Raw genomic sequence first — 14,157 nt, 5'->3', positions numbered from 1 at the left:
AGGACATTGAGCCGTATTAAATTGACAGAAATTTAATTCATTCAGTTGACAGGAATGGAACCCTATATTTTTAAAGCATTTTTTATTAAAATGCTCTTGCAATCCTAATATCTTAGAGTTAAGCAATATGTGTGTGAAAATAATACAGAAACGAGGTCTGCAGGGTGACAGGACTTAGCCAATTCATACCAGCACGAGAGAGCACGTTTTCTCTTCTTATTTATGGGTAGATGAACCACTTTCTGTTCAGTTTACCCAAAGAAATTTATAAAGTTTAATGGCCATTCTGGGAGACTAGCTCATAAAATTCTAACTGGGCTTTTGGGAAATTATTCTCATGAGCAATAAAATTACTCAGACTGACCCAGTATAAAACAAAAGCTATTTTTCCAAAGTGACTTTCAGTGTTTAAAGTAGCTGAAATGTCAAGAAAGCCTAATAACACTTAGCCATGAGCACTGGGCTTTCTCCTCCTTCTTCTTCTACAGCCAAGTGTCGTTCATATCCATGACCTTGAAGAATCTTTTTGACATGTTGAATACGATCTTGTGACTGAAGCAAGGAAAATGTACTCTAGAAAAGATAAAATTAGTTAATAGTTTTTTAACTCTGATTTTGGAAGCCTTTTTGATGCATATTTATAATGTATTTCCCCAAAAATGTTGTGCAGTAGTAGCTCTTCCAACTTTACTATCACATATAATTGCATCAATATTAGTTCAAACACATGCCATTCTCTAAGCTGCTAATTACGTTACCAAGATCATAATTGAATCATAATTGTTCAGTGCCTTAACAATTTTCCTTTTTTACTACCATAGCTGTTAGAGCAAAGGAAAGTATTTTAAAATTGTAATGTCAAGACCCAAGAGGAAGTAAGGAAGAACATGGGAAAGGATAAACAGAACAGAGATGCCCTGGTAAAATCTCATCACATTAGCAAGGGAACTGGGCTATGGAGACTCCTTAGGGAGGCAGGTGGCCGTTCATGACAAGAGTGAGGTGATGCAAGTTCTCATTCTCAGCCCGTTAGTCTGTATCATTCATTCTCTATGTGATTTTACCTAAGTCTTGGTTCTTTTATAAGGGCCTGGGCCAGGTGATTTCTAAAGCCATCTAGCTTCATATTAAGCAATCGTCTAATTGGTTTGCTGCCCAGTAGGCACCACCTGATCTCAGATGACCATAGTGTCATCATGAGGGAGCCCATTAATTGCACTCTTTTCTCAATAGTCAATAACACTGTGATAAGTTTGCACGATGCCAGATGATTACTAGAATTAGTGGGGTGACGATGACATTGCAAGGTACAAAAATGTTGAATCATTATATTGTACACCTGAAAACTAATATAACATATATTGTTATATACCAGCTGTACTTAAATTAAAAAAAATATTTTAAAGCTGACTTCCACGTGTATCTCATGACCAATAATTGACTCCACTTTTTAGACCTGGCTCATCATAGCTCATGACCCAGCAGGTATCATGTGACATGTCAGAGTACTCACAGGGTTGTTGGAATAGACCTGTTTCCACCAAAAGACAGAAGCGTATGCAACTATTAAGAGCTCCAGCACAGTAAAGGTAAGCATCACCACCAGCACACCCTGCAAATCAGAACAAAGATGATTGGTGCCACAAACTAGCGCTGTGCCTGACTGAAAGGAGACTGGGGGATGAAGGCTCTAGCAGTGGAGAGAATAGGGACAGAAAAAACTGTTTAATTCCCTTTTCTACTTCTCTTTTGGATCTCTTACAGAAGAAGGGCTATAAGCAGCAAGAGTTTTATCTCAGAACCATATCCCACATTCTGAGATAAGAGTAATCCTTCTTTTATCTCTAGTGGTTTTTATTAGTTTCTTTTTTCCTTTGGTGCTTTTTATTGTCAGGATGTTTCTAGGTGTGGATTTGTTTGTATTTCTCTTGCAATGGTCTCAGTGCATTCCTCCAGTTTGAAATCTTATGTCTTTTTTGAATTATGAAAATTTTTCAGGTTTTTTTCTCTTTGCACACTCGCTCTCTCCCATGTTGTCCCACAAGAACTCAGATTAGATTTGTGTTGAACCTCTTCACTTCACTGTATCTTCCATGTCTTTTAACCTCTCATTCATATGTTCCAAATTTTCATCTTAGTGTGTTGTGTTCTGTGTGATTTCATCAGACCTACATTTCATTTCACCATTTCTTTGGATATGTTGAATCTGCTATTTAACTGGTATGCTAAATTTTTAATGTCGAGGATTATACTTTTCATTTCTAATCATATTTTTAGTTCTTTTTCAAACACACTTGTTCTTTTTTCTTACTGTCATGTTCTTTCATTTTGGTGTCTATTTCTTTTTTATGTCTTTAATCAGTTAAAATATATTTTCACTATAGCCTTTTTCAAATTATTATATAATCTCTAATTCTTGGGCAACTGACTTTTATATTTGTTCCATTTGCTGCTGTTCCCCATATTTTATGTTTTACAAAATATTTTTATTCTTAGATAATTGTAGTATATGGATGGTTATGAGGGGGTTCTTTGATATGTGGGAGACTCACAAGTTGGGTTTATGGATGTCTCCCTCGATGGTAATTTTAGGTTTGATTTTGATAGAACCTTAGGAGTTTCGCAGATCTAGGAACAGGTTTTAAATTAATTCTTTTATTTGAGGATCTTCTATTTTATACGTAATTTTGGATTTGGTTACCCTACCTGCAGAAGGTTTGGTGAGGTGATCCTAGAAATCTTTATGGCAGAGGTTCTTGAAGCTTCTTGGACATTGGGCAGAGTTTCCTTGTCTTATTTTCACAAATAGTATAAATATTCATTTTCAGGTTCTAACATTTTTGAAGTGTACTCAGTGTGAGCTCCCTACTTCCTGTGGAGACTTCAATTCCACCATAGGCTTTAAAACTCCATGATTCCAGCCTCTCATACCTGTGTTCCTATCCAGGCCTCCTTGGTTTTCTGGTCTCAGCAATTTTTTTAGTTACCTGGCTTTAGGATGTTTCTAAGCTTCTGGAATGTAAGATGTTTTTCTTCCTTGATTTATTTCTTCCTTCCACGCTCCCTCCCTTCTTTTTTTCAACTTTGGTGATATATTTTTAATATTTTTTAATTTGTTACTTTTGCCCAGCTCATCTTTGTGTTAATAAGAAAAAATGAACCTTCGGAGTCCACTTAGTCTGCCATGGTGTAACTCCTCTGATGTTATAGGAAGTTCCCTTTGGCTCCAGTTATCTGAGAGTGGGAGGCAGTTTGACGTATTGAGATTTATTTTCATTAAATTAAGCCCCCACTATCCCAGTGGGGAAAATGCCTCTCCCACCCTCATTGCTTTGCCTGATGTCTGCCCTATACCAGGGTTATCCTATCTCCTGGGCTTCCTCATGCTGGTTTCCTACCAGATGGTTCTCTGTGCTCTTCTACTTCCTCAAGCTCCTGGATCAAAGGGGTTGCTTTTGACAACCTCTGGGTCACGTGGGCTGACCCATGGGAGATGGAGTCCAGAAACTTGTACACATTCTCTGTCATTCACGAGACAGATAGATCTGAAAGATTGAGAGGTGTTGCTTTTGCTCCCCCACTCCTACTAGAAGTCACAAAAGAAGAAATCTTTCTCCTTAAGGAGCCAGAGATTATGGTTTTAAAACCACTAGCCTGTACATAGAGGATTGGCTCAGCCAGGATTATCACCATCACTGGGTGGCGACCAAAAAGTTTGGGGGAAAGAGGACAAGAAAATGCTGCCCAGAAATGCTGGCATTTCTGCTGGGAGTGGAACCATTGGCTCATCTCCCGTCCTCCTCTCATGCTCTCCCAGCCCTGCTGGACTAAAGTATAATAATTATGCTTGGACTTCGGGTTCAAGTTCAGCACTAACTTAATGCAGGATATACTAATCCCAAATCAAGTGAAAGTCAAATAAAAATGGATATTTCTGCCTGTGTTGAGGGGGGCAAAATGCTTGTTCAACAAAGGGGGCAGTTTGAGAGTTAAACCTATTGAGAACGAATTTGTATTATTTCAGAAAGACCCCTGAAAGGGTGGCCTACACACATTCCTTCTCAATTTCCTTTTTTGGACTTTGCACGATGCATCCCCCCGTATTATGCAGTCTGCTGACAGAACTCTTTCAACTGTAATGTGTTTTTTTCTTCTGTCTGCCTGCAGGTAGTCCAACCAACAGGGCTAGGGACTACTGAAAAAGCAAGATTCTGCAAAGGAGAGACAGAGATTTCACATGACAGGATAGTCAATCTGAAAGTACTTACTATTAGACTGACACGGGTCAGGAGACAGTCCTTGACTTCATGTATTGAATAATAATCCTCCGAATAAGGCAGTGAAGATAGATACTCCTTTTCTGAGTCACACAGCTGAGTGGCAGTCCCCAGGGCCACCACGCTGGCAGTGAGAAGGAAGAGACCTGCTCCAGCAACAACAAAACTCACTGCACTTGAGGACAGGCTGCTCACGGCCTGGAAGAGAAATTCCGCTCTGGGATCTCATCACAGAAGTAGCATGTCATTCTGTTGTCCCTCCGTCCCTTGCACTGCAGTGGGGGCTCCCCTGGATCTGTTTCCCCTGTAATCTGCATACTACTAAGGGGCACAAACTGTGTTTCCTTCATCTCTGTATCCCTCCTCATGATCTATTTATCACCTGCTGTAATTAGTGCCTGTCTGTTGAATGAGAGAATCTATGAATAATTCCTGCTTAGGGAAGGGGGTTCTGGCTCCTTACTCTCTGCAACACCGAAGGCAGAGGTGGTATTGCTCAGGCCACTGCCAGCATCTCCCTTGACTTCCTCAGCAACCTTAGAATCCTTCTGTTGTTTTAAGGGTTTCTGAAATATGGCTTTTGGTCCCTCCTGGGAAGACCAGTTTATGGCTTCTCCTCCCATAAAGAAGCAGCTTCAGAGAAATGGCAGAAGCAAACTGGAGAAGTTGGAATACCTACTACCAGTAGATCAGGCCTATGAGAACCACATTTGCCACACTCTCCCCTGGGTCATAGTCTACCTTTTCGGGAAAAGGGCTCACGCAGGATATGATTCCTCTGCAATGACACTGGTGCGCCCCCTCTGTGCCAGGTTCTCAGCACACGGTCTTTTCTGTTTGAGCATCACTGTAGAAGACTATGTGTTGTGTAGGATGGTTGTCCCACCCTCTTCTCCCTTGGCCTGGAAGCTCTATGGCTTCAAGAACTGTCTCTAAAGGAAGAACAGAGTGAATGGGCACATCTTTGCCCAGAGCTATCATGTGGACGATGAGCCCACATTTTGTCCTATGTCCCACATGTGGAGCCCACATTGTGCCGGGTCATCCCAAGGATATTTGTCCCTTTCTGTGTATTCAAGGCACGTGGAGAGCCAGCTCTGAGATGCACATGTTCATTTTCTACATTTTGTAAATAAGAAAACTGAAGCCCAGAGAAGGAAGGAATTTTTTCAGGCTCACAGATGAGTCAGTGACAGAGCTGAAGCAGGAGTGTAAGTTTCCTGATTCCAAATCCAGAATTTGGACTTCATTCAATGCTGTGAACTCTTCAAAGCCCTGTCTACTGACTGTGGGGTTTCGACTCTGGCTTCGAGAATCAGAAGCACATACCTGCCTCATACCACATCTTACGTGCCCTCATCCACGGCAAACCAGACCCCGGATCTTCCTGAGTCAGGATGTGGTTTTTCCCTAAGTCATCTCTGTGGGTGTGTGGCAGGGGACAGGGAAAGGTTGCTATGTACAGAATCAAAGACCTCAGCTGCTTCGGCCCTCCCCCCACAACCGCTCAACTCTTGATCTTTGTCAGAAAAGTGGCTACAGTCTGATAATTCCTTGTTCTTGAAAGGGTAGAGGAGATGGCCACAGGATCTAAGCCTGCACACCTCTGCCTCTGACCCTGACATTTAGGGAAATTAACTCATCATGAGGCAGGTTTTATAGAAAAAAGATCTTGGCAGCTCTAGCTGGGATGGTTGTCTACCCTATTCAGAGCCAACATAACAAGTTTTGAAGAGTCCATGGTATATTTAAAAGTTTCAACTGTTTAAGCAACTGAGGAAAACATTCTCCAAGCATGGAATATGATCCAGGAGCACCATTTTTTAGGGGAAAGAGCACTGGTGTAAAAGGCAGGGAACTTGGGCTTTACTCCTAGTTCTGCCATGGACTAGCAGGCAGAACTTGGGCTCTCTCACTTGCTCTGAGTCTTATTTCCATAAACTGTCAAATGGAGATTTTTGAACTGGAAGAATTAACTCTGAAGTTCCTCTTATCCAACCAGCTGAGGTTTGATGGTTCTTATACTTACAAAGGGCTTAGTTGATTTTTTCCCAGAGATAATTGAGAGGGATCCCGTAATGGCAAACTGCTCAGGAAAGAGAGAAACAATCAGTTCAGTTTTTATGAAAATGTGTCAATCACTCAATCAGTAAGGTAAAACTTTTAGGGAGATAACACTGTAGGAATGGCAGGGGGCCATACTGATAGAGAAGCCTGATTTCTGCCTTCAAGATGCTGACATTGACCTAGAACAATAGGCAGATGCACAGGGCCTGGATCTACGTCAGTGAAAATCACTATGAGCTGAGGAGGCCTGGAGAGGATGTGTACACGGAGGGAGGAGAGCATTATGATTTACAAGGTTGAAAGAAAGGAGGTTGAGAAAGACCAGTGACTTGAAGGGTTAGAAAGATGAGAGCAGCCAACAGAAACACTGAGGAAAGGGGAACTGAGGGCGCCAGTTGCAGAAACATCTGGATTTCAAGCCATCGGTGTAGGTGGCCTGAGTTAGACTGGAAGGTGAGGAAAGTAAAAAGTACAGGGTCAGATGTGAAGAGTCTTGTATCATAAAGCCCAGAAGTCAGTATTTAATCTTAGTGGTGTTAAGGCTCCCGCTGGTAGAAGGAGGGTGTTCTGAGCTGAATCCTTGGTTAAGCTGTGGCTTGGGGTTGGGTAGTCACAGACAGAGAGGGTCCAGCTAATTCTAGCTCTAAGAGAATGTGGGAGCCACAACTACTGAATAGATAGAGAAATCAAGGACAAATTATGTTTTGAGGGCAGGAGCAGGGCCTTCTTGCATCACTACGTAGTTTATGTCCACATAATGACTGTATTCATACAGAGGTGATGCCTTGGTAAAAGTCATCTGCCCAGAATGTGTGTCTTTATTTCCTTTGTACAGGATACTACATATAATAGAAAAAAAGTGGCTCTTTGTGGGAGGCATGACTAGGCCCTGGCTACTGTCCAAAAAAAAATAAAAAAAATAAAATTGCCTCATAAAGGAGCAAAATAGAAGGCAGCAAAGAAGCTTTCCAAATGCTCAGGATTGCCTCTGAACACATAGCAAGAGTGCCCCTGATTCCCGTGAATTCTACTATTGCTAGTTTAGTTCTCTGCAAACCTGTGGCATCTACCAGTGGTGCTCATTTTATTTTTAAAATGACTGCTTCCACTTTCTACCAGACAGGTGGATTATTCTTAAAATGGAGGGAATCCAATGGCCCAAAGAAAGATGTGACAAATCTTCCACTTTTCCAGAGGCGTGCTGTAAAACCAGGTAAAAAATGGTGTACTGTATGCCCTTTGCATTACCCTCTTGCTTCCTGCCCCAACCATTCACTCCCTGGGATGCTCACACAGGAAGGCAGATTAAACCCTTCTCTGAGCTTCCTAAATTGTAGAGACAAGATGTGGGATGATAACAGAGGGAAAGTTGGAGGCCTTACCCTTCTTCTCTTGTCTCCCCACCTTTTGGGATTTAGTTACTCCATGACTTAGCACCCTGTTAGCATTTATGAAGCATATCCCCTCTTAGCGACCCCACTCTACTCACACACAGAGCTCCTACAAATGGGTACCCGGACGTCAAAATGGTGGAAACTGATGGGTTGAAGTGAGAAGAGTAAGGAGCAAAAACCAAAATGATCCCCAAACTTGAAATCATCAGGCAACACAGGATCTGGACAGTCTACAAGAGACAAGAGGGGAAATTCTAGAATACATTTAATATTTTATCACAGGTAAAAGTGATATTTGAATTATGTAGAGTATTAAAATGCTAAAATTTGTCATATTAAAAAGGAAAAGAAAAAGTGTTATAAGGAGCCAATAGGCATTCTCTACGAGAAATTCATGTGTAATTAACCTGGAAATGAGTAGGAGTTGGGTCTCAAAGGGGGATACTCAGAACCTGGATCTGAAGAACAATGACCTAGGACACTGGGGCGTCTCACAGTTACTCAGATGAATGGGGAGAGAATGTATAGTGAGATTAGTCCAGAATGTCTCTTCTCAAAATGTTTAAGAAATGAACTCAAAAGAAGATGATCTAATTTAATCATATTGAGTAAAATCATATGGTTAAATCCAAAATCTCTAATTATAAGAGACTTTATTGTCTAGATTTCAGGTAGAAAAGATAGTGGTTTTAGTTAGCTTACATAAATGCCCGAGGAGCATACAGGCTTCCCATAAAACCCCATTTCATGTCCCAATTAGCCTGGAATCAGACCAGAAAAAAAAAAAAAAAAGAAAGAAAGAAAGAAAAGAAAAGGAAGAATCTCCTAAATCCACTGTGGATCTTAGTTGAGATACATTTGCAGTATTTCCCCGATGTCTTCTTTGTAATGAGGTGGACTTACACCAAGAATGGTGGCTTCATTCTGCAGTTCATCTTCTTTTTGGTAGATGTGTCCAGGTTTCTCTTTTTGGGGGATAATGATGCCTTTTGGAGTAGAGGACTGAAAGGCTTTCTTGGTCTTGGGCTGTGATAACATGATGCTGATGATACTGGAAGAGGCAGTGAACTCAGTTAGGACCCGAGGTTTGACTTGATGATATGAAACTCCCAGGAAACAGACTTTGCAGGAACTTAAGATTTTTCTCCATTGTCCAAGGCATGACCTGTCCTTCAGGAACAGAAGTGAGTATGGGGAGCCATGGAGGTATTGGATATTGGAAAGCTTCCACTGTAAACAGGAAGCGTGTTACTGGGAGAAAACTGTAAACATTTGGAAGTCACACAACTGAGAGGTGAACAATTCACATAGAACATTCTTTGCAACCTTGAGTGTATCCACCTCACTCTCTCTCCAACAACCCCTATTTCCATCTTCTTTTCCTTTCCTCTATTCCTCTGCTTTACCTGTGGTACATTCCCACAACACATCTCCCAGTACGGGTTGCACTTTTATGTTGTATCTACCCTGCTCAGCCTTCCATCACAGTCTTGTTTTCTTTCCATTAAGAGGCCATGCAGGACTCTTGTGAGGAGTTGAATGAAGGGACGCCCATGAGTGCCCTTTGTCGTGCCTCTAAGGTCTTGATCAGGTGCCCCATAATACTCAGTAAGACATTAGTGACCACTCTCTTATTTCTACAATTACACCTATGCCTTGGTCAAGTTTCTTATGTCTCTGGGCATCATCTTTAGTACCAGAGTTACTAAAAATAAAGTTCTCCTTGTCTAAGGAGTTAATTATCATTTTTGGGGATTTCGGAATCTAGGCAGAAGTATGGATGAGGTTACATGAGGTTAGCAGACTAGTGTTGACACCAAATCCTTGCAGTAGAGTTGGGGCACGGATGCCATGGATGGTTCTAGGTGCCCTCTGCTGAGCATTCTAGCACATCCTTAAACACAGAGAAGTAGAAAAAGGATCAGGTTTGGAGATTTTCCAGGTTTCAAGAGCAAATAGTAGTTTTTGATAAAATGGTAATTGCTAATATTACTGAGCACCCACTGTGAGTCTGACACTCTGTTAAGAGCTTTGTGTGGAGTTTCATTTAATATACATAATGACTCTCAGAGATAGGTGCTATTGTGATTTGAATTCTGCAGATAAACGTGAGGCTCAGAGAGGTTAAATGGTTTGCACGAGATTGTATATCTAGCATGTACTGAAGGCAAGATTTGAACTCAGCCAGTCTAAGGCCAGAACTCTGCTATACCCTGCAGGTTTGGGCATGCCCAGCGAGCTACACATGAGCCTCAGCTCCTGTATCCTTCTTTGCTGATAGCTGAAGCTCACAAGCTGCCGCTCATCAGCTCCATGTTCACCCACAGGAACATTTCTGACCTTAGGGAATATAGGTTGATGGTCTCTATCTCCAGAATTGTTCCCATATTCTGGTATCCTGGCTTCTGCCTTGCTCCTGTGGTTTAAAAGCCCAAATATGCCATGTAGACCCCTTTGTCTTTCTAGTCTTAATAACCAGTCTTTCAAGGTTCATCTGTATTGTCACATATTGCAAGATTTCCTTATTTTTTTTTAAGGTTGACCTTGAGGACATTGTGCTAAGTGAAATAAGCCAGTCACAGAAGGACAGATACTGCATGATTTGACTTATGTAAAGTATCTAAAGTACAAGGTGTGATCACAAAATATAGTGAATGTTTAAATACAAAGAATTATTACAGTAAAAGACACATTGCCATTAATCCCCCTCAAAATACTTCTCTTTACTCCAAACACACTTATCCCATCGTTCTTGCCACTTTCTGAAGAAATTCTGGGAGTTCTCTTTCGTGAGTGTCTACTTCATTCTCCATCATGATGACATTCCGTGTCACACATTGCTTCTGGCATGGCAATTTCTGTCAAATAAAAACATTATGGTGTGTTCTCATCTACCTTATTCACTGGATCTGACACTGTACAAATTCTGGCTCTTCCCCAAAGTCAATATGACCATGAAATGAAACTGTTTTGAATTGATTCAAGACATTGAGGCAGCCATGACAGCGCAACTAAAGACACTCACAAAAGAGGACTTCCAGAACTGCTTCAGAAAGTGGCAAGAATGATGGGATAAGTGTGTTCGAAGCGACGGGGAGTATTTTGAGGGGGTTTAATGGTAATGTATGTTTTACTGTAATAATTTTTTTTATCATAAGCATTCACCATATTTTGTGATCATACCTCCTAGTCAAACTCATAGAAGCAAAGACTAGAATGGTGGTTCCAGCATCTGTGGGAGGAAGAAATGGAGAGTTGCTATACACATATAAAATTTCAATTATGCAAGATAAATTCTAGAGATCTGCTGTACAACATTGTGCCTATAGATAACAATATTGCATTGTACATTTAAAAGTTGTTGAGAGGGTAGATTTCATGTTAAGTGTTCTTACCAAATAAAATAGTTAAAAAATAAAATTGGCAAGAAAGGAAAAATAATTGACCCCTAACTTAAGGAAAAAAACAACAACAACAAAATTCTCTGTAACTCTGGATTCCTTTCTGTATTTTTTAGTTCTCATACCCAAGGACTAAAGGATGTGCTTGATTGCTTGATTCTAAGTCTTAATCTACAACCTGAAAGCCTAGCTGGTACCCTCTAGTTTAGTGCACTCTCAGATACCATGTACATTTATTTTATTTTATTTATTTTTTTGTCTGTTTTGTTTAAAAGAGTTCATAGCATAGCAAATACAATAAAAAAGGAAATAAAGTTTGAAGAAGAAGACAAAAAAGTTCTTTAAATCCCAACTACCACACAATAACTACTGTTTCTTACATATCTGTTACTTTCTCTTTTCTTTCCTCTCTCATTTTGTCTCTCTCCTCTTTCTTAATACATATTTGCAAACGTTCATAATTCTACATAAGCAGGATCACTCCTTCCATGCCATTTACAAATCTTTTTTGCACTCAACATTATTCTGTGGTCATCTTTGACACTGATGAATACAGATGATAAAAATCCTAAATTTAAAAGCCAAAGGGTAAATTCCGACACATGCTACAACATGGATGAACCTTGAAGACAACATGCTAAGGAAAATAAGCCAGTCACAGAAGGATAAATACTGTATGACTGTACTTCTGTGAGGCACACAGAGTACTCAAAATCATAGAGACAAAAAGTAGAATGATGGTCACTAGGGGGTTGGGAGGAGAAGGGAACGTGGAGTTATTGTTTAGTGGGCGTAGAGTTTTAGTTTGGGAGGATGAAAATGTTTTGGAGTTCAGTCATAGTGATGGTTGCACACGAATGTAAATGTACTAAATGCCACTGAACTGGGCACTTACAGATGGTTAAAATGCTAAATTTCATGTTATATGTATTTTACCACAATAAAAAAGCCAAACAGTATATCCATATGAACAGATGTTTCAAGATTCACTTACCCAGTCACATATTCTTTTTTTTTTTTACCATTATGAAATGTTATCATGAACATTTTTGCAACTTTGTGGTGCCTCACCAAGTGAATTATGTCCTCAGAGTAACGTTTAGTAGTGGATTTACTGAGTTGAACGCTATGATACTTGAATTTTGACACATAGTGCTACTTTTTAGGAGAAATTCTATATAACCAAGCTTCTTTATAACTTCACATGAAGTCCCGAGACTCATGCCATCATCTCCAGACTCCACAGTCTAAGAAGGATTCTTTGTCTTTCCACCTTCACCAAGTGGAGACAAACTTGGGGTGGCCCCAACTTTTCATGACAGTTCTAAAATCCCCACTTTGAAGGCAAATCATAGCTTGGAGGACAATGGATCTGACACAGCAATTGTCTCTATTACGGAATTAGAATGGAGCAGTGGGGTCCTAATGCAGGATTCAATCTAATTGCAACAGTATTTGCTGAGAGCATATTCTGTGTAAGACCAAGTGACCACCAGGAAATGCAGAGAACTGTAGAGAATCACCACCTCAAGTCTTGAAAGAAACCTAAGGATCATTCTAGCAATTCTCTTATTTGCAAAGCGAGTGAACGGAGGTCCGAAGAGGGGAATTGACTCACCAATCCAAACAGGTAGTCAGCAGCAGAGACAGGGTGAAAATCTGATTCCTGGCTGTCTGTTCAGAAAACAGTAATCACCGCCCCCAAATTCATGATCCAAAGCAAAGGGCCTACCTGTTCCTGCAGCCCCGTCCTGTGTGTTGTGGCTGGTGGGCCAGCTCACCACTGGGAAGCTCTCAGCCAGAACTTCTTACTGGTGGTTCCTGTCAGAACGGTCTTGCTGTTTTGCTCTCCAAACTCTGAGACTTCCTGTCTCCTTCTCAAAGTAGTATTTATGATTACACAAGATATGAGTCGAGCTGTACTTGTACACCATTGATATATAAACAGTACCTCTGCTTCCTCTTTCTAAATTTCAAGGTCTGGAAAATGACACGAATTAGAAGTAGCACATAAGAAAAAGAGCTTGTGAAGACTAGTGAGTTGTAGGGTCCCATTTAGTAATTCCTGTATTCTGGTAAGTAATTCTACCAGTTCCTTTTAGCCGGAATTTTCTTATCTACTAAATAGGATGGGTAATAATAATTCCACTATATGGCTTTTGTGAGAATTAAAGAGAAAGGATGCAAAGGGCTTATAAAATGTAGGCACTCATGCTCGCTTCAGCAGCACATATACTAAAAAGTATGCACTCGGTAACTAGCGGTAATAATGATGTTAATTTTGAATTTGGGAGAATTTATTTGTTTTCCCATTTCCCAGGCTCTTGGCAAACGGAGAGCAACCTGTGAGAACTCTCAGCCCAATAGGTATTTCCTTTGGGTGCCTCTTCATTCTCTATCTCTGGCTTTATATCTTCCTAACTTCGTGCTCAGGGGAAGTTCAGGTACATTTTGGGAAGGATGTCAGTGGATTAGAGTCAAAGGCAGAGCCATCGGGGCTGTAAACAAGCTCATATTCTGGGAAGGGTGGGTTGTTGAAGGGACATTGTTGCTACTTTCACCTTCTTTTTAAAGCTGCTGTGAGAGCAGCCTTTGTTCAGAAGGGCTGGGGGGTTGAAATGTCTCTGGGAAGAGCAACCTGTAGCAAAAGCTGGCAGCATGACCTGCTCCATACTTTCTCAATTTCCTGAAGGCTGGCAGGGCTATCCCCTTGAGAGAGGAGCAAATCTAAGCCAGGCGGTTTAAGAAACTCATAAAATGCTTGGAGAGAATTTTAGTCCCATCTTTTTCATCTCCAAATGAGGTGATATTGCTGAATGAAACTACCACAGATCACACATCAAGTCAGTGGAAGAGATAGGACTAGAATCCAAGTCTCTTGGCAGGTAGGCTGACGCCACAGCAACAGTTTCTACCATTTTTTCATCTTCAGCCCCATGACCAACATCATCTTCATTTAAGAAAACCCTCACAACCCAGACCTTCCTCTGGATCTGTGACCTGCTTTGAACAAAGTAC

The 14,157-nt window shown here is 40.8% G+C and overlaps 1 protein-coding gene across 8 annotated transcripts; it reads right to left on the bottom strand.

Annotated features, from left to right (window-relative positions):
• Positions 1 to 12: 12 nt before the first annotated feature.
• On the bottom strand, positions 13 to 13,047 carry MS4A7 (membrane spanning 4-domains A7). Of its 8 annotated transcripts, XM_088789619.1 has the most exons (9): positions 12,872 to 13,047; positions 10,922 to 10,970; positions 10,477 to 10,596; positions 8,642 to 8,789; positions 7,834 to 7,968; positions 6,307 to 6,363; positions 4,269 to 4,475; positions 1,514 to 1,612; positions 13 to 573 (listed from the first exon to the last, which is right to left on the bottom strand). In XM_088789619.1, exons 4-9 carry the CDS (start codon positions 8,774 to 8,776, stop codon positions 436 to 438), a joined length of 771 nt encoding a protein of 256 aa, XP_088645745.1. In that variant the 5' UTR covers positions 8,777 to 8,789; positions 10,477 to 10,596; positions 10,922 to 10,970; positions 12,872 to 13,047; the 3' UTR covers positions 13 to 435. The 8 variants fall into 8 exon arrangements, with proteins under 8 accessions (XP_088645745.1, XP_088645743.1, XP_088645744.1 ...); XM_088789617.1 differs by lacking the exon at positions 10,922 to 10,970 and having other exon boundaries at positions 10,456 to 10,596; XM_088789618.1 differs by lacking the exon at positions 10,922 to 10,970 and having other exon boundaries at positions 10,466 to 10,596.
• Positions 13,048 to 14,157: the final 1,110 nt, after the last annotated feature.

The sequence above is a fragment of the Rhinolophus sinicus genome, chromosome 14 (assembly GCF_057876585.1).
Source record: "Rhinolophus sinicus isolate RSI-liver-muscle chromosome 14, RSI-T2T, whole genome shotgun sequence".
NCBI lineage: Eukaryota > Metazoa > Chordata > Mammalia > Chiroptera > Rhinolophidae > Rhinolophus > Rhinolophus sinicus.
This window is presented reverse-complemented; position numbering and strand designations above follow the sequence as displayed.

Bases quoted from the DNA above. Each gene is read 5' to 3' on its own strand.
- MS4A7 (XM_088789619.1), bottom strand. From the start codon at position 8,776: ATGTTATCACAGCCCAAGACCAAGAAAGCCTTTCAGTCCTCTACTCCA. The intron at 4,476-6,306 runs GTAAGTATAAGA...TTTCTCTTCCAG, and splicing joins AAAAATCAACTAAGCCCTTT to GCCGTGAGCAGCCTGTCCTC. The intron at 574-1,513 runs GTGAGTACTCTG...TATCTTTTCTAG, and splicing joins AGGTCTATTCCAACAACCCT to AGTACATTTTCCTTGCTTCA.